Source organism: Calidris pugnax, unplaced genomic scaffold (genome assembly GCF_001431845.1).
Source record: "Calidris pugnax isolate Ruff unplaced genomic scaffold, ASM143184v1 scaffold54, whole genome shotgun sequence".
Taxonomy (NCBI): Eukaryota; Metazoa; Chordata; class Aves; order Charadriiformes; family Scolopacidae; genus Calidris; species Calidris pugnax.
Genome location: NW_015090864.1, coordinates 8,015,216 through 8,039,392, shown reverse-complemented (window position 1 = coordinate 8,039,392; position 24,177 = coordinate 8,015,216). Strand labels below are relative to the sequence as shown.

General features: G+C 42.9%; 1 protein-coding gene across 4 annotated transcripts in view; it reads right to left on the bottom strand.

The window, feature by feature from the left end:
• Nucleotides 1–20,292: 20,292 nt before the first annotated feature.
• RBM33 (RNA binding motif protein 33) overlaps nucleotides 20,293–24,177 on the bottom strand; it is a 95,516-nt gene continuing 91,631 nt past the window's right edge. For all 4 annotated transcript variants that reach the window (XM_014944946.1, XM_014944947.1, XM_014944949.1 and 1 more), the window contains 2 exons: nucleotides 21,715–21,803; nucleotides 20,293–21,519 (listed from right to left, as the gene is read on the bottom strand). In XM_014944946.1, the coding sequence (XP_014800432.1) occupies nucleotides 21,471–21,519; nucleotides 21,715–21,803 (138 nt within the window). In that variant the 3' untranslated portion in view covers nucleotides 20,293–21,470. The remainder of the gene's footprint in view (nucleotides 21,520–21,714; nucleotides 21,804–24,177) is intronic.

Sequence of the window (24,177 nt, the reverse complement as noted above, 5' to 3'; positions counted from 1 at the left end):
ATCTTCTTCCCCCCAAAATAACAAGTTAAAAAAAAAAAAAAAAAAAAAGAGCGTAGAGAAAGGATGTTACAATTAATCAGCGGTGGGGGAAACTAAAAATATATAACAGTCAAATTATGTCGGTTTACCATGAAAATCAATAGAAAAAGGGGTTAGAAATGGGATGTAATCATTCAGGGGCAATGTGGGGGAAGCTCAGTCAGGAGTGAGATGGTTGTGTGCTCTGGCCTAATGTCCCCCAGGGATATTTCAGGGGTGGGGAAGGCAGCAAAACCCATTGATTCTTTTGGCGCAGGAGACAGGCCTCTGCTGAGACTCAAAATGCAGTTTTTTTTTATTTTTTAAATCTTCTTTAGGTTAGATGTGTCAGCCTCTGAACCAGAGCTGGGTGAAAAACTGGACCCTGCTCCTGCCTGAAAAAAAATCACCCAACTGCTTTAGTTTCATACGTGTTTCGAAGAAGTGAATCTCCAGCCTCCTCTTTGATTCTGTTCCTTCCCCATCTCCATTAAAGCCCATGAGGTTTGGCATCTGCAGGAAGAAGGACATGAACGATGCTTCCCTCTTGCTCTCTTTCCCTGTTGGAGGCTCTCAGCAATGGTCATGCCGAGAGCAAATTGCTGTTTGAATCCTTTCCAGGGCTCCTTTAACGTTCCCTGTAATTTTCGTGGCGGCTCTGCCGCAGCCGCTGTAATGAGCCGGGCTCCCTTGTTGTGGTCAGTGCTACTTTCATCAACCATACGCAATAAAGCTCCTATTTTTTTTTTTTGCCCTGATTCGTCAGCACCTTCCACTCCCACCAGTGAGTATTATTTAGGACATTCCTAAGGTACGTTTCAGAAGGAGACTTCTCATGGAAATGAGAAGTTTTGCAACTGGTGTTATTTGAGTTGCCAGTTTGGCCCAACGTTCTGCCAGCCCTGAGAGGGATGCTGGGGAACCCTCCTGCCTCTCTAAGGGGGGCCCATGATGTAAAACTGAGCCATATTCCTAATAACTGCTGCTCTATACCCCCAAAAAGCCCAGGGCAGATGTGGATGCTGGGCTGTTCTTGTCAGCTTATGATTTCACCTGCTGCCGCTCAGGAGCATCTTCTGGATTCAGCCTCCTCCATCCTGGGGCATGAAGAAACTTGAATGACTAAAATTATGCACGTGTTTGTCCAGGGTTTAGGCATTAGCCAGAGAAGATGGATTTGTCATCAAATAATGAATTCAGCTACCAGAGAGACCCAGCCCAGGCTCTCTGCTCTGCCCGGAGAAGCCTCTGTCAGAGCCAAGGGGGGCCAAGTAACAGGTCCAGTTCACATTTCCCTGTTAAGTCAAATACAACTCGAGCTGTGCTTGTTTTTTAGACTTAAAGACTGAAGTAAAACATTTTTATTTTCCAGGAGAAGCAAATCCAATAAAAACAGGCAGGTAGGAAGGAGCAGGGTGCTCGACACAGGATGGATGATCTCGTGCTAACTCTGAATTATCTTTTAGACCTAGATGTCTTTATTGGTGTTAAACCAAACCAGAATATTTCTGTATTTTTTGCTCATTTCTTTCCCAAATAAGCGTGCACATTCTATTATGCTCTTTATTAATTTTATTTTCATTTTAGATAAAATGATATAGTTTTAATGAAAAGCAACAGCTATAAAAATGCATATTGTTTTGAAAGAATCACTTTCTGTTAAAGAACCATTTCCCTATTTTTAAAGCCGGGGCTGTGATAATTCAAAATACTTGCACAGCCTTTGAATCCCAAACCTGAAAGCTGTAAAAATGTCATTTATTTTATACACGCATGCTGTGGGTTTATTTTTCCAGCTAAGGAATGAGAATACAGAAGCTGGTTTCACTTTTGTGGTCTAATAGGTCAGCGCAGATTTACCATTTTAAACATGTGCAGCCATAAATACACAAAAAACCAAATTGTTGCTGCTGCTGTGATCCAAACCCCAAATTAAAAACAAATACAAATTAGAAATCCCCTTTAGAAATCTCATCTGTCTAAAGCTGCTGAAATATCATCTTGATGACAGAACTTCTTAAATAACAACAGTGCATAATAGTTGGACTTTTTAGAGAGTATTTTTACTAAACCTGTTTTTTGTTTGTTTTGAATATCCCAATACTTAGAGGCATTTTTAAATTTCTGACTCTGTGAGCCATGTGATTGAATGCAAATTTCAGATTATGGTGGTTTTTTTCAAGTTAGCTTCCAGCCTTCATCATTTGCAGCCAAGGTGTTAACCTGAAATCTTGAAGACCTGCAGGCAAAAAAAAAAAAAAAAAAAAGGAAATTAAAATAAAATTCGAGTTTAAATCTTGTATTTACGTCATGGTAAATTTTGCCCAGTTAAAGTTGGCATCGGGAGACGAGTCAAAAGTAGCACAGTGGAACATTTAAATGCTTTGATGCTGGAAGCTACAGAAAAGTATAAACCAGCCAGCTGGAAATCCACATACCCAGTTCAGCCTGTCTACAAGGGAGTCCGCCACCCTGGTCCTCCATGGGCACTTTTTAAGGAGGTGAAACATGATGGGATTGCATATTTTATAAAAGGTTCACCACTGTCTGAAGGAAAATTTTCCTAAGGAAAGTAAGTTTGACATTCAAAATGTTCAAAATTTCTGAAAAGGTCTCTCATCAGATTTTTTGGGAATGAAAGCAATGGTGGAGAGCAGACACAGAGACTACTCAAACAGCCTGGAGAAATAAGAGGTGCATAGTATGCTCCTCTAGATCCTTCACGACTGTCCATGGAGTTCTGTTTTTCCTGCCCTGGCACCCAAGAGTGGATTAAGAAATGCCAGAGGAAGAAGGGAGCAAGAGGAAGGGCCAACATCAGGGCTCGGGAGGTCCCTCTGCTCCCACCTCCTCAGCACCTCTTGACATTGGTTTCCAAACGGAGGCAACCTCCCCAGCTTCTCTCGCAACAGATGGAGCAACTCACAACATGATAATGGCACAAGTCTCCCTGGCTCTGGTGTGGCTGCCAATCACATTTTAGGTCCAAAAGCCAAAAAAAAAAAAAGAAAAAAGAGTTTGCCAACAAAACCTTGTCTTAAGTGAAACAACAATGTCCTGATGTGCTGCCCAAAGCACCATGAAGCCCTTTGGAGATACTGAAACTGACGGCCATTTGCTCTGTATCTTCCTGGGCTGTGTCTTTGTTTTAGCCAGTTTGGGGACATCAGTAAAGCATTTCCAGTCCTCTTTAGGTACCTTTGCACAAAGCAGAACCAGACACTAACAGAACTGTAAGCAGATCACACACCAGGAGACAAGCTGGCAAACCACTGAGCAGCAGAGAAACCAATCTTTTTGGAGGTTTACAAGGAAAATTGCCAAAAGTCATTTTGTAGCTTGGTTTTGCATAGGAAAAAGCTAAAGGTTCTTGAAACATCCAGGTAAAGATGAAGTCGTGCAAGGATATCTTTCTTCACCCTGCAGAGAAGGGAGTCAAAGGTATGGCTTAAAAAGTACCTTGCTGTGTTTTGCAGGAAGAGGATGATATTGGAAATGGGCGGAACAGAAAAACGGTAGTGGTAACAAGGGTATGTAAGGAAGATGACTATGTCTACCACGGAAATGAAACTTGGTCTTTAATGCCCTTAAAATAAGAAGCCTCCTGCTCTCCACATCCAAGAGCAGGAGAGACCCAACACATGAGATGACATGTTCAGGAAGGATGGTGTTAAACACATGCACCAAATTGTCTGTGTTGGCAGGTGACTGCACAACTGCAAAGGTAGAAACTCTAGTTTGTGGTAGGGGGAAAGGGGCCTGAGCAGTCACAGGGCAAGTACCTTGAACTCAGCATTGCACAAGAAAACACAAGAGGTTTTAGATGAAGGAAGGATCAAAGACAGAGAACCAACCAGAAAATGGGATATATGGAACCGGATTGATTGGGTCAGTTAATGTAGAATGGTTCTTTGATAAAAGTCAGCAATTCTATTTTATTTTTAGACAGAACAATTGATCTAAGAAGAATTTGCAAAGATGTTACATTAGTATATGCTACCTAAGCCCGAGAAGATGGAAACAAGTGTGTGAGCTCAAGGCTTGGCAACAAGGGGCTGTGAAGGACTTACTGTGAGAATGGGAGGAAGAGACAAATGGATTTCCTCAAGCATTGATCGTTTCACTCATCTATTCTAATTCCCCTGGCACAAATTTAGGAGTATGCTGTGCTGGGTGACGAGAGCTGCCATGGTCAATAAAGGTGACCAAAAGGCTGGCCAGGATGCATGAGACAACCTTGACTAGATAATAGAAATTATTTGAAAATGAATAATCATTGAAAGTGTTCCTGGTGCACATATGGAATGAAAGCAGTTGTTCCTATTAGAAACTGGAGGTAAGAGGAGAACTGAGTCCTACAGCTACTGTCGTGTAACTGTTGTGAAGGTGGCATGCCCGTGGCACAAAGCTAATAGGATGTTAGGAGGTATCAGGTGAGGTATTGCCTCCAGAGTTAGGGGGAAAGCTTTGGGAAGCAGCACAGATGGACAAGAAGGAAGGGTTTTCGAAGCTGACATTTTTGCTTAGGATTCGAGGGGGCCTGGTGATGACAGAGCTGTAGGAAGAAAGCCAGGGAGGTGTGAACTCTGAAAGATGAAGGCTTAGAGATGGCTCCTTTGCTCAGGGAAAGGTTTCCCATTTTCATGTACATTAACACTGCTCAGTCATATCAGCGATGGTAAAATAGGCACCCGGCAGTACCTCACGTCTCTCTAGCAGTTCCATCAGGTTTCACAGATATCTCTATAGCTAATTACTTGTTATTTAGAGCAGTGTTTAGCTTGCATTGATATGTCAGAACAGCTTTTCAGGGCTGAGAAGCCTAACCTATAGGTGTCGGAGCAGCGGTTAAGGGACGGATAGATGCATAGGTCACGCTGAAGATACCCAGCCAGATTCAAGCACCAGTGAACCAGGCATCAGACCCCAGAGGTCAGCAGTTTGGCAGGTGAGAGCTCTGGGCTCAGCTGCAGGGTGGGTGTGCAGAGCCACAGCCCGGACGGGATACCTGGATGGGATGCTCAGGTGGAATGGATGGAGGAGGGCTCGCTTACAGCCACTGTTAATTTGGGTGGCTGCAGTGAAAGGGCTGGCGTGCCATGAGCTAGAAAATGAAGTGATGAACTCCGTGGTGTGGGCACAGGCCAGCTCAGCTCCTGTCCAGGAGCATCACTCCACCACAGAAGGGTGCACAGGGCAGCACCCATTTGAGGGTCCAGTTTTGGGCTGTTCCTGGTCAGAGCAGAGCCCAGTTTTTCCCCAGTGTGATGGAGGGACTTTTGCCTGGCCAAACCTTCAAGTGCAGAAAACCCACTCCAAATATCGGCTCCCAGTTCCGAGCAGATCTCTGTGCTCAGAGACATCCCTGCCTGTCCCCCATCCTGCCCACGCCGCAGCCTGCTGTGGGACCTGCCCAGCCTGGGCAGTGCTCCGAAGCAGCTGACGGAGAGAGTTGAGACTGCAAACCCGTAATTATTTAAGATTAATTTGCATGTCGCGTTGGCACTTCATTTTCTGTGAGATTTGCTGGGTTAGAGCTTTGATGAGCGGGCAGGGCCCTTCCAAGGCTCTGTATTTGAACACAAAGAGCCAGGCTCCCTCTTTGCTTTCCCCCTGCTCTGTGTCCTTCCCAGGACCGATGTGCCCAGCAGCAGGTCCAAGCCCCATGTTAACGGGCTCTCCAACCCCCGCCTGGGAGGAACTGGGAGTTTCTACCCCAACTACACAACAGGCGTCCATTTAAAGGCAGCCAGAAGGGAACAGGGAGGGCAGGGTAACGTCTGGGGCCCTTCCCTGGTGAGGAATGTGGGTGGCTGAGTCACGGCCCTGCTGCCCATCAGGGATGCCCTCTCTGTTCCCCCCATCCCTGGAGCCCACACTGCCACCCGGCTCAGCTCATGTCCGCTCCCATTCCCAGTTCATTATTTCCTGCAGCGAGCTTCCTTCTGCTCAAGAACCTGCTTTTCTTTAATATATCCACAGCTATTATTGAATCGAAACCTTCCCTTTTTCAGCTTCACTCCAGGTAAAGAAAATGACAATTAACCTGATTCGGTTGTGAGCTAATTCATTTAATCTCCAGGTGCCCTTAGTCTTGAAATTAATACCCCTAAAACACTGCTAAATAGCATTCAAATCTCTTCCTTTAATTATACGTATAATGAAGCTCATTTAGAAAGCAGCCAGCAGGACAGAGACCGCGCTGCAGGCTTTGTGCCTCTCTCCCACTACCATCCAACTCCCTTTTCCCAGGTTAGGCTGGGAAATCCCAGGACTTTGCTCCCCGGCCCTGGGAGCAGCCGAGCTGCTGGCTGGGGATGCTCTGCCACCCTGCCCGGGCTCCCAGCACCACCAGCCAACACAACAGCCCCGCACAGCAGCCGGCGGGGAGTTTCCACCTCTGCCCAATACGTAGGAGAAACAGTCTTGGTGGACTCAGTTTGTGGTATGTTATGGTTTTCCCTGCCATCCACCATCAGAGGTTCCACCAGCAGCAATCGCTTCTCCTTCCTCCCACCCCTCCCTGTGTCAACCCTCCCCTTCTGCTGCACATCAGCCAGGCTCCTGCATCCCTCAAACACCGAGCGCTGTAACCCAGCAACAAAATTGAGTTAAACTGTTGTTTTCTACCCCGTCTCCTCTCTAAACCTTCTACTTTGGTTTCCTACCTGCAGGAGGGCTGTGAGCTGGACAGTTTCCACTCGGTCCTTCAGCGAAGTCACCGCTTCCATCAGCAAGGAGCTTGGGGAATCTTCTTCCCTGAGGGAAAAGCCCAGGAACAGGGCTGAGGATGTACAAATCTTTCCCCAGCACACTTTGGCCACAGCAAGGACAGTGACAGAAAAGGCCAAATGCCTGCTGGGGGCTTGGAGCTCCTCAGGGCCAACACTGGGTAACCGGCTTCTTCAGGTGTTCCACTTGGTTTCCACAGGTCACACCTGCCCAGCTCCTGGAGATGTGTCCTGCAAGAAGCATCCCCCTGCCACCCTGCGCTGGTTGCTTCCTTAGCTGTTTGTTATACTTCTATCTAAAGACTGTGCTGGGGATGCCATGGGGGGCAAAAAAAAAATAAATAAATACACCCAAACTCCTTGTAATTGGTTCCTGTAGCTGGGTTTCAAGCCTGGGTACACTCTGGCTTGGTCTGACCTAAGGTTTTTCACCCCCTTTCCAAAATCACATGTGGAAACCAGTTCTCTGAAAATATTCTGGGGCACTTGGTATAAACAAAGCTGGTCTAAAGCTGTAACAAGGGGGTCTTTGGGGTTCTGTTGTGTTTCCCTGGGGCATTTCTAATACTGGCACGAGCCCATAATTCCTGCAAGAAACACATGGTCTCACTGTCCCCACCAGGTGCCAACCCCAGCCCAAGGGGAGCTGGGCAGCCTGTCCAACCCCTCAGCTCTTGGCACACCAGCCCCTGCCCAGACCCCTCTCCCAGCACCTCTGCGCCTGGCAGGAGCAGGAAAAACTCTGGCACGACCAACACCAGGTTCAGCATCACTCTTCCCTGGTGGCCCAGAACTGCTTCTGGCCACCCCATTGCTCCAGGTGGGTCCATGTCGCTCCGTCATTAAATCTTATTGTAGAGACAGGAGGAGGAAGGAGAATCACAATATACAAAATGGGTTAGAGATAGGCTCAGATTCTTCTTGGGATGGAGGGACTCCATCCTGCGTGGGCTGGGGTTCCCCCCATCCCACTGCCCGCGCTGGGAGAAGCAGCAGGAACAGGGCAGAGGGGAGCAGGGAGGTGCCATCCTGGGGACAGAATTTCTCCCTGTGCCAGTGGGAATTGCATCATGAATTGCTGGCCTGGGGATGGGAAAGGTGTGGCTGAAGGACATATACCAGACGTAATTATTTAACTTTATGAGGTTGAGGAAGAAGAAAAGCCCTTGTACCATCATGCCCAGCATAAGTCCTTGCAACCAGGGCCAAAAATCACCTTTCTTAATACCTTCTAGAGAGTTGGCAGCAGTCATTTGCTCTGCTTCTCACACTGGCACATCCTTCCTTAAGGTACACTCACCAACATAACTCAGCTTAAGAAAAACCCTGAGGACTTGTGTGAAGCTTGGCTTTCATGTTTCTTGTCATGGGTAACTTCGCACCTGCAGTCAGGAAGCAAACCCAAATATCTTGTAACTGAATACCCTCTTCATGGAGAAGGTTCCCATCCCCTCCGTTACCCACTCCATACTTTTATAAACCCAGGGAATTTGAATAGAGCATGCCAGGATTTTTTAATTTGCTATCAAGGTTTTTGATACTTCAAAATGCTTGCCTTCAAGACCTTGACCCCATGGACAGGAGCCAGTAAGGAGGTGGGTGCTGATGACATGGCTCCCAGATATGGAGTTTTATGGACATCCTAGTGCACCCCAGCCCAAACGCCAGCCAGGGCTGTGTGCTGGGGGCTCCTCTCACCCTTCTTCTGCTTTGCAAAGAGAAGCAGACAGGTCCAGAGGAAAAAGCCTGAAGGGGAATAAACCCCAAACCACTCGCTCCTTCCAGAAGAGAGGAAAACCCATTTCTTTCCTGCTGTCTCCACAGCAGAGTTTTTGGTCACCTGGACCATGCTTTGGCATTGGAGGTTTCTCCTCACCTTCCTTCCCTCAGGTCTCCTCCTGACTGCTGGGGTGAGGATCACCTTCACCTGACTCCTTGCCCTGCTGCCAGGCCCCCTTGCCTGGTGATCCTGGGTCTGATGTGCACCCCAGCCCAAACGCCAGCCAGGGCTGTGTGCTGGGGGCTCCTCTCACCCTTCTTCTGCTTTGCAAAGAGAAGCAGACAGGTCCAGAGGAAAAAGCCTGAAGGGGAATAAACCCCAAACCACTCGCTCCTTCCAGAAGAGAGGAAAACCCATTTCTTTCCTGCTGTCTCCACAGCAGAGTTTTTGGTCACCTGGACCATGCTTTGGCATTGGAGGTTTCTCCTCACCTTCCTTCCCTCAGGTCTCCTCCTGACTGCTGGGGTGAGGATCACCTTCACCTGACTCCTTGCCCTGCTGCCAGGCCCCCTTGCCTGGTGATCCTGGGTCTGATTCACCTCCTCAACATTCACTTTTTAGCAGGGGCAGGAAGCTGGGAGAGTTGCTGGGCATCCACTGGTGACCACTGGTGGTGGATGGAATGTTGGAGTCCTCTCCTGGTTGAGTCTTTTCATTTGAGGGTGGGATTTTGGGGTTCTTTTCAGGTATTTTTAGCCTTTGGGGGATATTTGTTTATATTATTTTGATAAAACAAGTATTTCTGTGCTCGGTAAACAGCCCTGCTTCATTTAACTGTTCCCACAGGAGGAGAGGGAAAAGTGAGGATGCAGCAGCTCCCAGACACATTTCTTAGTCCTTCCCTTTCCCAGCAAAGGAAAATGAGCGGCTCCTTTCCTACAAAAATGGAGAGACATCATCAGCATGGCACCTTCATCAGGGAGAGGGTGCTTGGAGGATGCTGTGGCTGCTCTCCCGTACACAGCACGACCCTGGATGGGCTCTTGGGCAATAATAATTGATTTAGTCATCTGTTTTGCTGTATCTGAAGTGTTTGCAGCCTCATCAATGCAGTAACGTAACTAATAAAGCCAGAGAAACATAGTGGCGTTTGAGCCACCACAATCGAGCTTATTTCTGTGTTACATTTCATGGATTTTACATGCTCAAAATACTTAGGGGTTGATTGTGTTTTTTAAAAAAAAGAGGATTTGCCTTCAGTGTTGTCTGTGAGGACGCAGGTTACACACTGGAGCACTGCAAGACTTTTTCTTCCCACATCTGAGCCAAGGTATTCACCCTCTCCAGCCTGCAAACAAATGCACTCATCATATCTGCTCCCTGCAATTGATTAGAAAATAAGAAAAAAAAAAAAGGTGCTTTTAAATCCTAATGTGCATCTTTGCAATAAGAGGCACAAGGTCTCCTGCTTTGAAATAAAAAGGGCTGAGACACGCACGGGTTTTAATCAATAACGCAGGGAATATTTTGGCCCTGGGCTCATCCCTGCAAGACAAGGGACGTGGTCAAGGTTCTGAACCTCCCTGGGACCAGAAAGGCAGGAGAGAGCCGCTGAGTCACCGAAGGACATCACAAGGAAAACCTCAGCACAAGATGCTCGTGAAGGGTTTAAGGAACCAAGATGTAGGCACAGGAACTGTCAGAAAGGATCCTGCCTTCTCCCGGGACAGCCCCTTCATCAGCAGCATTCACTGTGTGAGGACCCATTTCACCTCTCTGAGAGGGGGTAATTAGTTCTTGTCAGTTAGACTCAATCACTGAACTCTAAACAGCTGGTGGTAGAGAACCATTTAGCCTCATTTACCACAGTGATAGCCTTTTAGCTCTTCCACATTTCACACGGTCTCTGCCATTTCACCCATAAATTCTCCTTTTAAAAAAAAAAAAAATCATAAAAATTTATGAGGGGAAAAAAAAAAAAGGCATAAAATGGAGGCGGCTAAGAGAAAAGGTACTAAAATTTTCAAATGAAGATGAGGTTACGTACCCCCAGCTGTTTGAAGTGCAGTGATTGAGGGTCTCGCTGATGAGGGATGATTACATTCCTCCTGTTCCTCACCCCCATTAAAGGCGACGCGCGTCCTCCCTTTGGATACGGCTGATTAACAGGAACGCAGGGAGGAGCTGGGTACAAGTGCATCTTCCCTGTTTTGATGTGATCCACGAATTTTCCTGACCTCAGTGAATGAAAACAAGCCCTTTCCAATCAGCTGGCATCTTTAAACAGCCTGAAAGGTTTATAGCAATAGGAACTGCAGGTATCACTTCACAGAGAGGCCGGTTTGTGGCAGTCTTTAAGATGGAGAACACACAAAGAAATTACCTCCTCATTCAGTTAAACTGGGTTGGACTTCCCGGACTGGTTTTGTCACCCAAAAATTCAGGCTGAAAATAGAAAAAGACATATTTACAGCACAGGGGTTCTCGGACAGCCCCCTGGGCTCCATTGACCAAATCCCAGTTATTTCCCTGGGACCCAGATTTTGCATCCAGCCATTGTTTGCAGAAGCCCCATTTTCAATAATAAGGTTAATAACGCTAATAATAATAAAAGAGCAGGAAATGACAGGAAGTGACAAAGAACAGACAGACATCAGGGCCACAGAATATCTGCAGAGAAATCTTAAATCCATCCCAGAGCAAATTCACAGCAGAACTCTTGCTTTATTAAAGACCTATCTAAGCACAAAGCAGTAAGGATGCAGATTCCGAATGTTCAGAGCATTATTTGTAATTTTATTTCCTATCTGCTTTTCCTAAAGTGTTAGGTTTCAGAAAGATATTATGACTTTTTAACAATTAGACCATGCTAGTGAAACAGGTTTTGCCTGCATGCCAAATACTCGATGCCAGGCATGGCTACTAACACAAATATTGCCCAGGGAGCATCCTACGACTGGGAGTACCTGACCCAGGACCATTTTGTTCTGCACAGCACTAAACAGACACTTCACGCTTGAGAAGGTGCCCAAAGTCCCCATATCTTATCTTGGAAAAAACAGCTTGAAGATTCCAGCCTGCTCTCCGACGAGGGCTGTAGGAGCAGCCAGGCATCCCACCCCCTTGAATACCTTTTGACTGCTAGCAAAAGAAATGGAACACCTTCCTTTTACCTTTTGTTTTTGAAGCTTTTAGCTAATTCCACAGCCCTCAAGCCCTGCCGAGTGGGATCCATGTTAACTGAGACTGTGGAAGGCACGTAGCATGCCGTGCACCTGACTTGCTGCATAGATACATGGAGGTAAAAAACCTGCAAAAAACAACTCTCCCTCTGTTCTTAGTGGCTTTGCTGCGAGGAAAGATTGTGAGATGCTGCTCAGAAATATCTAAGTTTCAGAAAACACAGCCTAATTTGTTAGTGACCCAAGAAAACAGGATTGGAAAAGGCAGCTGGGCTATTAGGAAATGTTCAGCTCCCAAGTGCTCTCCAAAGCATCCCCAAACACCGACCTCATCTCCAATCACTTTTCCTGAGTCAGCACCTTTAATTTTTTGCCAGTTGAAGGCGTACCTTCCCCTGGGATCTTTTCAAAACAGCAAGGATGGGTGAAAATATTTAATGTATATTCAGCAGTTACCAGAATTGACATTTGAAACCAAGGAGCAGTGGCACCGTGTGACCAGTCAATTCTCATTGAACCCATCTAAGGATGTTTTCTGTAGCTTAAGCCCTGGTCTTTGAAAGGCTGAGCGTGTAGAGCCAAAGCAGAGAAAAATCTTTGATAGCTGAACCATTCAAAAAAGCTCCCTAAAATAAATGTTCACAAGGGGGGTTTTCTACTTAGGGCAGCAGGGAGGTGGTTGGTTGGGTTGCTATTTTGAAGTCCAGCACTAAATCTTCATACCACACACACACACGAACAGCTCAGTTCTGGAAGTGCCTGCCCCTTCTATCCTAAAAAGGCGGTCGTCTTTTTTCTCATAGTTCACCACATCCGTAGATCAGCTAATCTGCAATTAATTCATCGCTCTTTCTATTTTCTCACTGACTTTTACAGCAAAAATCCTTATTTATTAATACCAGTGTGCATTCTCTTGCACTTTGTAAGATTAAATTTAATCTCACTTCTATTTTAATTCTCTGGCTCATCCAATTCCTCCAAGACGCCCCGATCCTCCTCCTCATCCACGCCCTCCCTCACGTGACTCTAACGAACACGCTTGGTGAGCACACTCCAACTCTTCCTGCTCAAATCATTACAAATTAATTAAGGTCAATCAAGACCAATTTTTGATGCACTCCACCAGACACCTTACAATTTTATTTTAATGGTTTATTTGTACCTCCCTTGGTCACTCCCCTTCCATAACTAGTTTTTAGCCCCATTGATTCCCTCCATCACTCCTTGGTGTGATTCTAATTGTCTAATCACACAGGCATGAGTCCTGCACGCAGCATCTTACAAAATTACAAGTTCATCAGCAGGACATTTTAACTCCTAAAGACCACATGGACTCGTATGCCTGATCCTAACCCATGCTCTCAAAAACCAACCTTGTTTTTCCCCTGTGCCATGCAATGGTTAACATATTCCATTTACTGCACGAGTGGACCCAGGAGCTGATGCTCAGTGGTACATCAGCTTCACCAAAACACAACTCGTGTCCCAAGAATCCAGATCAACAGAGGCAGGGAAAGAAGGTGCAAAGCAGCAAGATGTAACTCATCAGGTTTGGGTTTGGAAGGTTTTTGGTGGTTTACTTTTGCTTGGAGCTTTCTAGAGAAGAAGAGACGTGGAAGAGGTGACACTGCAGTCGGATGGATATTTGTTGTGCTCCTACTGTTAATTCAAAACAAAACCCCAAGCTGAAAACTAAGTTGGAACTTTGTACGCAGAGAAAGATGGTTATCCTTACATTGCTCACTATAAAAATCACTGCATCAGAGGCATTTTTTTAACCTCAATGAGCTTTCTAAGGTCACTGCATTGCCGGTCGCCATGGGTAATGTCCTCTACCCAGGTACAAGCAGAAACAAACAACTTAGAGCATCATCAGTCTGCTCACAGGTAACAAATGATGTTCTCTTGAGATCTACCCCCAGTATGATGTGACACACCAGCAATGCTTCTCTCCAAGCCTACACGCTGCATCACAGGTAGCAAATCTGAGCGGTATCAGGTTTGTTACTTTTAATTTTGTGAATAATTTTAACAAACTATTAAAAAAACCCTACAAAGTGCAAGGTGGCTGATTCTGACCTTTTTTCTTGGTACTAAATACGCCAGCAGAATTAGCCTTCATTTATGTTGGTATAATTGTGTTCGGAATGTAATTGATGGTGAGCATGCTGAGCCTCCTGAGAGCTCTTCTTTACATCATCAATTAAGACTGGCAATACTTGAAAGTAGAGACCTTTTATCAGACATATATCAGTATGGCTGAAAAGAAGCAGAAAAGCTTCAATGCTCACAAGCTTTCCCCCTATACCCCGTTATAGGATCCCCGTTGGCCTCAAGACCCTCCCAACTCCTACACAAGCACAAGACCTGTTACCACCCCCGCTCCTCACTCACATGTTCTTCCACCCAGGGCACCTTTGCACAGCTCTGAAATAACCCCCACTACGATGCTGAAGGGCCCAGAGATGCTACCACAATAAAAATGGTAAAATAATATGGTATGTGAAGTTATTTTTTTTTTTTTTTTACAAGTTTGAAGTTCAAGTTGAAAACCAAGCGACAGCAGACGAAACGTGAAAAAGATCAAGTTTTATTGACATATTTTAGGTACAATAAATATATTTACATGTTGACATTTTAAACATGGAATTACATGTAAAAATAATCATCTTGTACACGAGATCATCTTTGCGTTTCCATTTTTACATTCACTTAAATAGGTACGACAGAAAGATCTCTTATGCAAGCGGAGGATTTGGTACGGTTCAGTATTACATTTAAGAAATTAGTAGTCAACCCCTTGTGCAGATGATGCTGTAGAAAACATGAGGCAGACGAACCCCCAGTGGAGTCAGTATGATACAGTCGGCTGCAGAATTTATATCCTGAACTGCTAATGAACAAACTCTGCAATCCAGATTAGAGCAATACATTTGAAATGACTCTCAAAGCACCCAAATATATACAGTGTTTCAGACTTTACAGGTTAGGAAGGATCACATTCAGTAATAGTAATAGGAGGTAGAACATTGTCGACAGTGTTCGTATTTCTACGTGGCAATAAAAAAAACAAAGTGCTATTACTATCACTGAATTCAAGAACAGAACTCCTGGAAAAGTGAAAAGGATAAGAGAGCTGTTAATCCTGTTTCTCCTGGCTTGCTACCAACTCTAGAACACGTGCACAAAATGTTTTAATTCTCCAATATGGGTAAAACTGCAAAGCAAAACCGTTAAGCGACGCTTCTCCAGTGCTCTGGGATGGGCAGCATCTCCTGAGGGGTGACACCTGTAAAAGCAACCTCAGCTTTATATATCAAAGTTTGCAAAGGGACGTATGGCATGATGTGCTTTCAGGGTGGGAGATCTAGGCTTCGGGTATCCTCACAGAGCTATAAGAACAGAAAATGGAGCAAAAGATGTAACACGCTCAGGAAAAGGTCTGGAGAAGTGAATAGGGAGTGAAAAGAGCAGGAACATAACAAGGACACAACAAAATATCCTTGTGGGAACCGAAAACTGGGGGCAAATGAGATGGAAATGAGTTAAAGCATATGGTTGATGAAAAGGGTACCACAGGGAAAAAACAAAGTTGACTTATTCTAAGGGGACTCCGTATCAATAAAAATTGTATGCAATGGTAGGGAAGATCAGCTGTGAATAAATGAGTGTTAGCATCTTGTCTTTGCTGTATCTGTAAGTGAAAATGTGCATTAATTAGAAGTGAAACCACTGAAAGACGTTTCGCCGCCTGCAAAAGAAATCCTGCAAAAAAATAGCTTTGTTAACATAGAAGTAGAAATAAAGTTAAAAGGTTCCAAAATCAGCCTGACAGACACTACGAAAAAATGCAACGCACATTAAAAAACCATTAGATGCAAACAAAGGAAATCCTGAATCACTGAACAAACGGAACATTAATGCAGAGGTGTTTGCTTTAAACTGTGATCTTCCAAGTGACTACACACAACATTGCAATACAGCCACACTGAACCATTACACAGGTTTTTACAAAAATATTCTCAATCTGTAATACTGTATAAAATTATTTAAGTGGTAAAAGTCACTTAACCCGAGTGCTGTCATATTAAATAAATGCAGTGTAACCTGTTGAAAAACAGTATATATATGTACATATAAAGCCCATTTCCAGTTAATTAGGAAAATCAGTGCATCCAACCAAGAAGCGAGAAAGCAACACAGGCACCTAAAGGACCCAGTGAGGTTAAACTTCCCCCTTGAGGTTTTTTTTTTTAGTGCAGTAAGTACCATACTTTCCACCAAAATAAGCACAGAAGTAGGAAACAGAGGTGTTTAATTTTCAATAAAAAAACCCCAACCCTGCAAAAAGCAGCGTTATAAAGAACAAAATGATCCTTCCCAACCGTATTATACCAGAAGATGGTATACGTAAGGATCCAATATGAATCAGTGGGTTTGTACACAAGACTCTGTGCTCGTGTGAATAACAAGTCATCTATAGCATTAAAAATCAGGTTACAAAAAAACCTTACATAAAATCCTTAGGATTTGATACTAATTAAAGATAAAATACTTCCAAGTATTATGTTTATGAATTAGTTAGAGGTTAAGGCATAATTTAAGGTAACATTGAAGCAAAAGACCTATGTTACCCTAAAGGACCTTTATAATATAGCTAACTTTCTGCTATCTGTGCAGTATTGTTTCCTTCATATTTAATTTCTCATCCAACATGCTGCTAAAAAAAGATAAAAAGCACAAAAAATAATTTAAAAAAAAAAAAGGTTCGTGTCTGAACAAAAAATGCCTTTTTGACAGTGACCAGGTGAAGCCAGATTTCTGCCTTCAAGTATCACAACCCACATAACAAACAATAACTACGCAAAGGACAAGAACAACACAGTACTACGCCAGAGAACAAATCCAGGATATCTCCTGAGTTAAGACAAAAAACAGGCAAAAAAGAAAAAAACAAAAAAACACAAAAATGAAAGCCTCTGCCCTCCCACCCACCCTTCCACCCCAGCTCTAAGGGCAACGCACCCACACACACATACAGACACGCAGCTACTGCGGGCAACGATGGGAAGCACCTACAGCAGCTTCTGGGAGAACTGCACCATTTCAAGCTACACAGATAAAAGATAACTATGTTTAAAAAAAAAAAATACAAAAAATTCAGCACCAAGTAAAAGTTTTTTTTCTTATTCCAAATAGCTAGATTACGTTAAGGAAAAATGATGGAAGAGCTTTCAAGGTTACTCTGAAATAACCTACAGTTTTGTAAAAAAAACCTCTCTCGTCTTGCAGTGGAAACCCACCATCCAAGAACTAAAACGCGCGGTCTGCTTGGCATTTGAATGCCTAGAAGGAATTTTATTTTTTTACAGAAATTTGGATATCTGAAATGAATCATCAGAATCAAACTAAGGAATAAACTAGGCATCTGAAAGTACTTCACAGGTGCGGTGCCAGAATTTACTCTTCTTTCACGAAGTCATACTGGAGATGTGTGTGGGCCCAGAACAATATCCCTGTCTGAAGTTATTCTCTACCACTACTTAAGAGTTAAACATTTGCATGGCAGCTCCTCCTCCAGCTAGGAAGATGCTATGGACCTGTCCTCCTCCTGCCTTGCACCAACGACACCGAGCTTTGCAAACACTGCACATGGTTCCATCATACAGTTGATGTGCCACACCAGTTGCTAACATTGTGATGAATCAACGTGTTACATGACCAGCTTGTATTACGTGTAAAACCAAAATATCCCCAACTTTTGAGAACAATATGACACGACAGACCTAATTTGTACTTGTACAGCACAATGGAACAAACTTAGAAACCCCACGCCTTGGTCTGACAGTGCACTGTATTTCCCCTCAAAAGTTAAAGGACAGAGATAGTATTTTTTTTTTAATAAAAAAAAGGGAGTAGAACATTCTAATAAAATACCACAGATCATAACGGCCAAACCAATCTTTTAGTCAAGGCAAAATATGATTAGTTATGAAGTGAATTCTCCAGTGCTACAAGAAGAAAACAAAATAATTTGAAAAAAAAAAGTTGGCTCCATATAATCACCTACTAGAGTTGCCTATAAAATCATTATAAAATTATGCTAATAAAAACTGAACAAATAATACACAGATCAGGATATATGTATTGACTTACTAGCATCTTTATAAAAATTTGAAGATATACACAAAAACACATCAACATTTATGGAACTGTATCCATTAAACTTAGATAAGACAACACAAAAAACTAACAAATAGCTAAGATGTGGTTGACTGTAAGCACTTAGAGTAACATTTTAATTTTAAAAGGTCAATTATTTACATACTACATTAAATGCCTTTTTTTTTTTGCATTTTGCATTGTATTTTGAACGCATGATAAAGAAAGAACAAGATAATGGTTGCAACAGATCTTCCAAGAAAGTTAACTTAAGATGCTCAGATTTAACTATGTGCTGAAAGAGAACATGGCAAGAACCCGTCCGTCTAGCTTTACCTCTACTTCCTTTGTGGTTTTTTGGGAGGAGACAACAAATGGATCTAGAAGAGCTGTATTGTTCAAACTGATCGTTGCCAGGAGATCCACTTTTAAGTTGGGATTTGAGAACTACCAAAACACAAAACATCTGAACAAATGACTCACCTAATCGCTACGTTTGCTACTGAGTTATTAAAGATATTATAGAGAGATGGTGACAACACGGGGTGTGAGTATGTATGTATGTGTATAATAAAATGCATATAGACGTACATACTCTTTTTTTTTTTGCATTTTGCATTGTATTTTGAACGCATGATAAAGAAAGAACAAGATAATGGTTGCAACAGATCTTCCAAGAAAGTTAACTTAAGATGCTCAGATTTAACTATGTGCTGAAAGAGAACATGGCAAGAACCCGTCCGTCTAGCTTTACCTCTACTTCCTTTGTGGTTTTTTGGGAGGAGACAACAAATGGATCTAGAAGAGCTGTATTGTTCAAACTGATCGTTGCCAGGAGATCCACTTTTAAGTTGGGATTTGAGAACTACCAAAACACAAAACATCTGAACAAATGACTCACCTAATCGCTACGTTTGCTACTGAGTTATTAAAGATATTATAGAGAGATGGTGACAACACGGGGTGTGAGTATGTATGTATGTGTATAATAAAATGCATATAGACATACATACATATATATATATATAGTATGTTTACATATAGTCAGATACCCAGGCACTGCAATGAGCAGCTAAAATCACCAGCAATCTGCCCATCCTCTGTCTATGCACAAGCAATAATCTACTGCAACCGCCTTTAAAGAGGAAGGGTCTAGTCATTAAACAGGCATTGCTTATGTTGCCTCCTATATTTAAATAGATTTGAGGCGATTTCATGTCTGTATTCCAAAGCCACGCATTTGTCTCAAAATAACTTTTTTTTTTTTTTAAATAAAAAACACCAACTGAATAAAAAATTCTTAAAACTGAAGTTGGCTGAACCTCAGCCTCTTTGGGATGGATTCAAAACCCAAAGCAGGAGCGTTTCTACAAACTTCTTTGACTTTTGAATCAAACCCATATTCTCAGGCTCCAAGAAACCCTCTCACCCCAATAACGTTTGCTTCTGACAGGACAGCTGATCAACTGCAGATGTTCCTACTGCTGAACTCAGCTGCTGGCCTGTCTGCTCTCTGCATCTAACCCAGGTCCCCAGACACGCACTGCTGTCGCTCCTCTCTGAGATGTCTTCCCATCCTTCTCACCACAGAGGAGCTGCTCCCTAGCAGTCGGATGAATAACTGTTTAATGACTTGTTTAAAAAGATAAGCATTTATTTCTTAAAACTGGAAGTGGTATCTATAACCTGAGGAGGCAGAGTAGGGGTCCTAGTGCTCACAGTGCGAGGAGCTCAGCAGCACGGGGCACATCACCTCGCACGAGTCTTCAGGGTCAGGTCCCACCGGGCACTCCCTACCTGTGGCTCATTCTCTGTCCCAGGCTTGGGCACACCCTGAAGCACTAATAGCAATTAGGCTGGACGTTATTTAAGGATTACGTGTAAACAGGGAAACTACAGATGAGCGTAAAACTCAACGTCCACGCAAAAATTCTCACGTTATCACTGCCTCCCATCACTAAGTTGTAAATGGGCTTGGACTATTCTTTCAATTTTTTCCCCAGTGCAATATTGCTAAAGTACCACATTATTCTGCATTATTTCAGTGAACAAAGAACAGTTTTTACCTATCGAATCATTATTTTTAGTAACTCTTACTTAACTGAAATTCTGGACCAAAAGTGTAAGAAAGCCAATTAGGTCTTTGTGACTTGGTTACCATTAATCTTTAAAAAAATAAAAATTAAAAAAAAAAAAAAAATCTGTGTTACTATAAACTTGCTTAGTTCATCCTTCCACACCTGACATGCCTGTTTTGGACCCCATCCACAGCTGTTTCATTACATACCAACAGTGTTCTTCTGCGGTCAGTCAGGTAACAAAACCTATGAGGTTTCTGTAAGTGTGTCCTTCCCCCCCCCACCCCCCCCTCAAATAGTGGATGGAGTGCTTAAGAGTATTTCTAAAATAAAGGACGAAGCAAGAGCTCACAGTCTAAAAACTAAGGAAATGTTCATAAAAACTGGAATCGATATAAAGATGACATTTTAGTAAGTTTATTCAGAAGTAACTGAAAAAAACTGTTCCTTTGGCAACACCATCTAGATGGTTCTAACCAAAAGGAATTATTATGGATTTTACTTTGAATAAAATATAAGCTCCTTAATGTTTCCATGTAATTTTGGGGAACTGTTACGTTCACCAGCAGATTCACAATGTCCTTATAGTCCTGTATTTATTGGGAACAACAGATCAAACCAAGTCCTTTCAGTTACGGGTTTCTTATGATTCAGCATTAGTCACAGAATAAACCTCAAAGGAAAAAAAATCTAATCAAAAGCAAGCATATGGCAATCATGAAACACTAGCCCAAAAGAACTATGAGGAATGCACCACTCTTCCTGTGTAACATTTTTGAAGTGAGCCACTAAGTATTTCTTTTTCCTTGTATCTGGCAACGTCATTTAAAACAACCTAGTTACAACTTGGGAGTTCACTACCCCACGATGCTACTGAAGGGCAAAGATTCTTGCTTTTAAAAACCAAGGGAAAATACAGCAATGTTATTCCTACGCAGAGCTTTCTGGAATAAGTGGAGCTGGAAGGAGAAGATGGAAGTGTTGGAATAGAAAAAGGCAAAGACAGACTTAACATATTTACAAAGATTGAAACTACAATTTTCCAGTGTCACCTCCAAAGCTTCTCAGCGTACTGCTATTCGGTGAAGTAGACCACGTTTAAATCTAGGCAAGAAAACCTTCTGTGCTCTCCGACATACAACGGAACTAATGTGTTTTTGTTTAGAAAAGTGAGTTTCCATTCAAATACCTCGCACTGAAGATAAGAGCAACCATTATCAAATATTCTTTGCTATGATGAAAGTTTTTAAATCTTTCGATGTAAACGTTCTCTCTCAAGTCACTGTGGTCACACAGTAGGAGCTCGAAGAACAGTGTCTACATGCACTGAAAGCATTTGGAAAAGAATTCTGGAGTTCCACGTGGTTACAACAGAACGTGAAGAAACCGCACAGAAATTCCACCTTTGCAGATCCTCTCCAAGTTCTGCTCTTCTGGAGGACATCCTGCTGCTCTCTGGAGTTCAACACAGCAATTAAAGACTAAGCTGAAAGGTTTCAGAACCCGGTGGTTTTGCCACTGCGTGTTGTGCAGCTCCACAGTGCGCTTCTGTTAGTGTCGGGGTTTCTCTCAGCAGATATCACTCAACTATCAGTGCCACGTTTATGTGGGACAGATCTATCATGTGCCTGTTAAAAGTTAAAAGAGATATAAACCTGGTACTCAAACTGATTCTAGGGGTGGGGAACAGACAAGGAGGTGCTGTGAAGGTCACTAATAAACGGACGCTTGATTGGCTTAAGAGAAACACTGAGCAGAGGAGACTGATTTAATCTTTGCAGGGAGGCAAGGAACCGAGGCGGCAGCAGAGCTTAATTATTTACCTGTGGAATTTCTGTTGAAATGCTAAAGCATGTGCTGGCTCCTTGAATTTTGCTATGGCTTTCCGTTGTTGAGGAAGCATCTGTAAACTCTGCAGAGACAAAAAGCCAAAGTATATGTTTAGTATTCACTTAGAAGTTCCCTTTAAATTAATTTTGCATCAAACTCATTGAAATTTTGTCATATTTCTTTTCTCAGAAACACTTATTGGTGTCCAGGGAATGGAAAGAGACTTCTGAGACTGCAGTCGGGGATGCAGCTGGAAGTGTTTGAGCATTAAGCAACTATACTAACTGGAAAAGCCAGACCATTAAGCAAAGGCAACAGCTTTTCAATTCGATCCATACAGATGAACCAAACCCTGCAGCCTAGCTCTCACCAACTGAAACATTCAACTGGACAGAGCTCAACTTCACACACAAGCACCTGGAGGCACTCACCTCATGTATGTTACAGGATTGGGGCCTTCCACAGATTAAACGGGACAGAAACAGGAAAAAAGTGATAGGTTTTGGTCCCTAGACTGTATATCCTCACACTATTTTAACAAAAACAAGTGGCTAGCTTTTAACAGACACTAACAGCCACATGACCCTGGATGAGATGGCTTAAGTCACCACTTCCAAGTCCTCCTAGTAATGGGAAACCATGGAACACACATCTGCCCAGACAAGTCCATGGGATATGTGCTTCACACACCCATGAGAGTGCCATTTCACAATGCTATAGCTATGGAAATAGCCCTGTGTGGTATTGAGGTCTCTAAAACTACAGCATGTCTCAGCCAGGGCTTTGGAGAACTCATATTCTTGCTCCCTGTTGCAGCAGGAAAAGTCCAGGCAATGCCAAGATGATCCAGGAGAGCAGTCCTGTGATTCCAGTATCTCACAGCAGGTTTTGGATGTTTAATGGACTACACTGCAGCATAGTCAAGACAGAATTCTGATTCAGACACTGTTCTGATTCAGCATCCAGTTCCCAGTTGTTCTTTTGGCTTTGGATGCAAAATTAAAGAAATCCTAACATTTCTTCTGTGCATAAATTCCTACATAAAGCCAATCCAGTTTTGTACTGAGCTTTATATATATATATTTGTACACACACACACACATATATAGGAACCTTAAAACTTCTCTAGATTTCATTATAACCTCCTTGTGGTTACATATAAGCGTAATTCTCTGTTCCTGCATCTCTCCTGGCATGCAGCAGCATCCCCTCACATTTGGATGACTCCAGCACTCTGATGACCAGTCTCCAGGATTTTAAGTTTCACCTGAAAAAACTCTGTATCATCACCTAGACTATTAAAACACATATCTTTACACCAACAACTATTCCTTGGGAAACTATGTACAACCCCACTTGTTGATAAGTTTCAAGGCTGATGTACTTTGAGATCTCTCAGTGAATGAATTCTTAATACAACTGATGTCTTCCCTGTTCAGTCGATCTAACACAGCATTTTAAGCAAGACATCAAATGCCTAGATGAAATTTACTATTAGAATTGCCTACTTATATCTTATTTGAACAGGTAGGACACTTGTTGATAAGATGCTTATTTAATAAGAGCCATGGTGCCTGATAGTCATACTGCTTTGCATTCAAGCTTGACAATTCAGCTCTAGGCTCTTTCTGTAACTCACCTGTCTGGGATTTTGAAGTTATTAGTTTTGGCAGTAGCTACCTTGGACCTTCTTGTAATTGAGAGGAAACTTCCCTCTCACCAACAAAGTCACAGAAGTCTAATACTTCCATCACTTGTGATTTCTAAGTGAAAGCTGAGGAAAAGTTAAATGATTCAGCAAACCTTAGGGGCTTCAGTGGGTTACCTGCATGGTATAGCTTTTGGAAAGCTGCCAGGAGGGAAAGGTTTAGCCAAGTCACTGCAACTTCTTAAGTTTCTGAGCTGATAGGAATGAGATTTATCTTTAAAAAAATGAAACACTTGGCAGATGGTTTTGGGTTAATCTTTAAAAAAATGAAACACTTGGCAGATGATTTTGGGTTGTTTTGGTTGGTTGGTTTTTTTGGTTGTTTTTTTGTTTTTTTTCTGTAAATGAGAAAGCTCTTGACAAGGTTAATCCCATTTTATCAATGAGAATATGGCCATGCTGCACAAACCACCAGTGAAAGACCTTGGAGGATATCTGCTGGAGTGGGTGAAGGAGGTGCTCAAGCTTGTGTTCTCCTCCTTGACTGATGTCACTTTATTATCATTTGTAGAACTGTATCTAATACACATTCTCTTGACACCACTCTTCTGGCTAAAAGGACAAAGTTCTATCACTAAGTTTTGAAGGCTATTCAATCACAGCCATTAAATAAGTTTTAGAAACAAGAGACTTTTAAGAGCCGAGGGTGGGGGGGAATATCTCTGAATTGCAATTTAACCAAAAAAAAAAAAAAAAAAAAAAAAAAAAAAAAATTTTTTCTTTTAAAAAAAAAACCCCTTTTTACTTT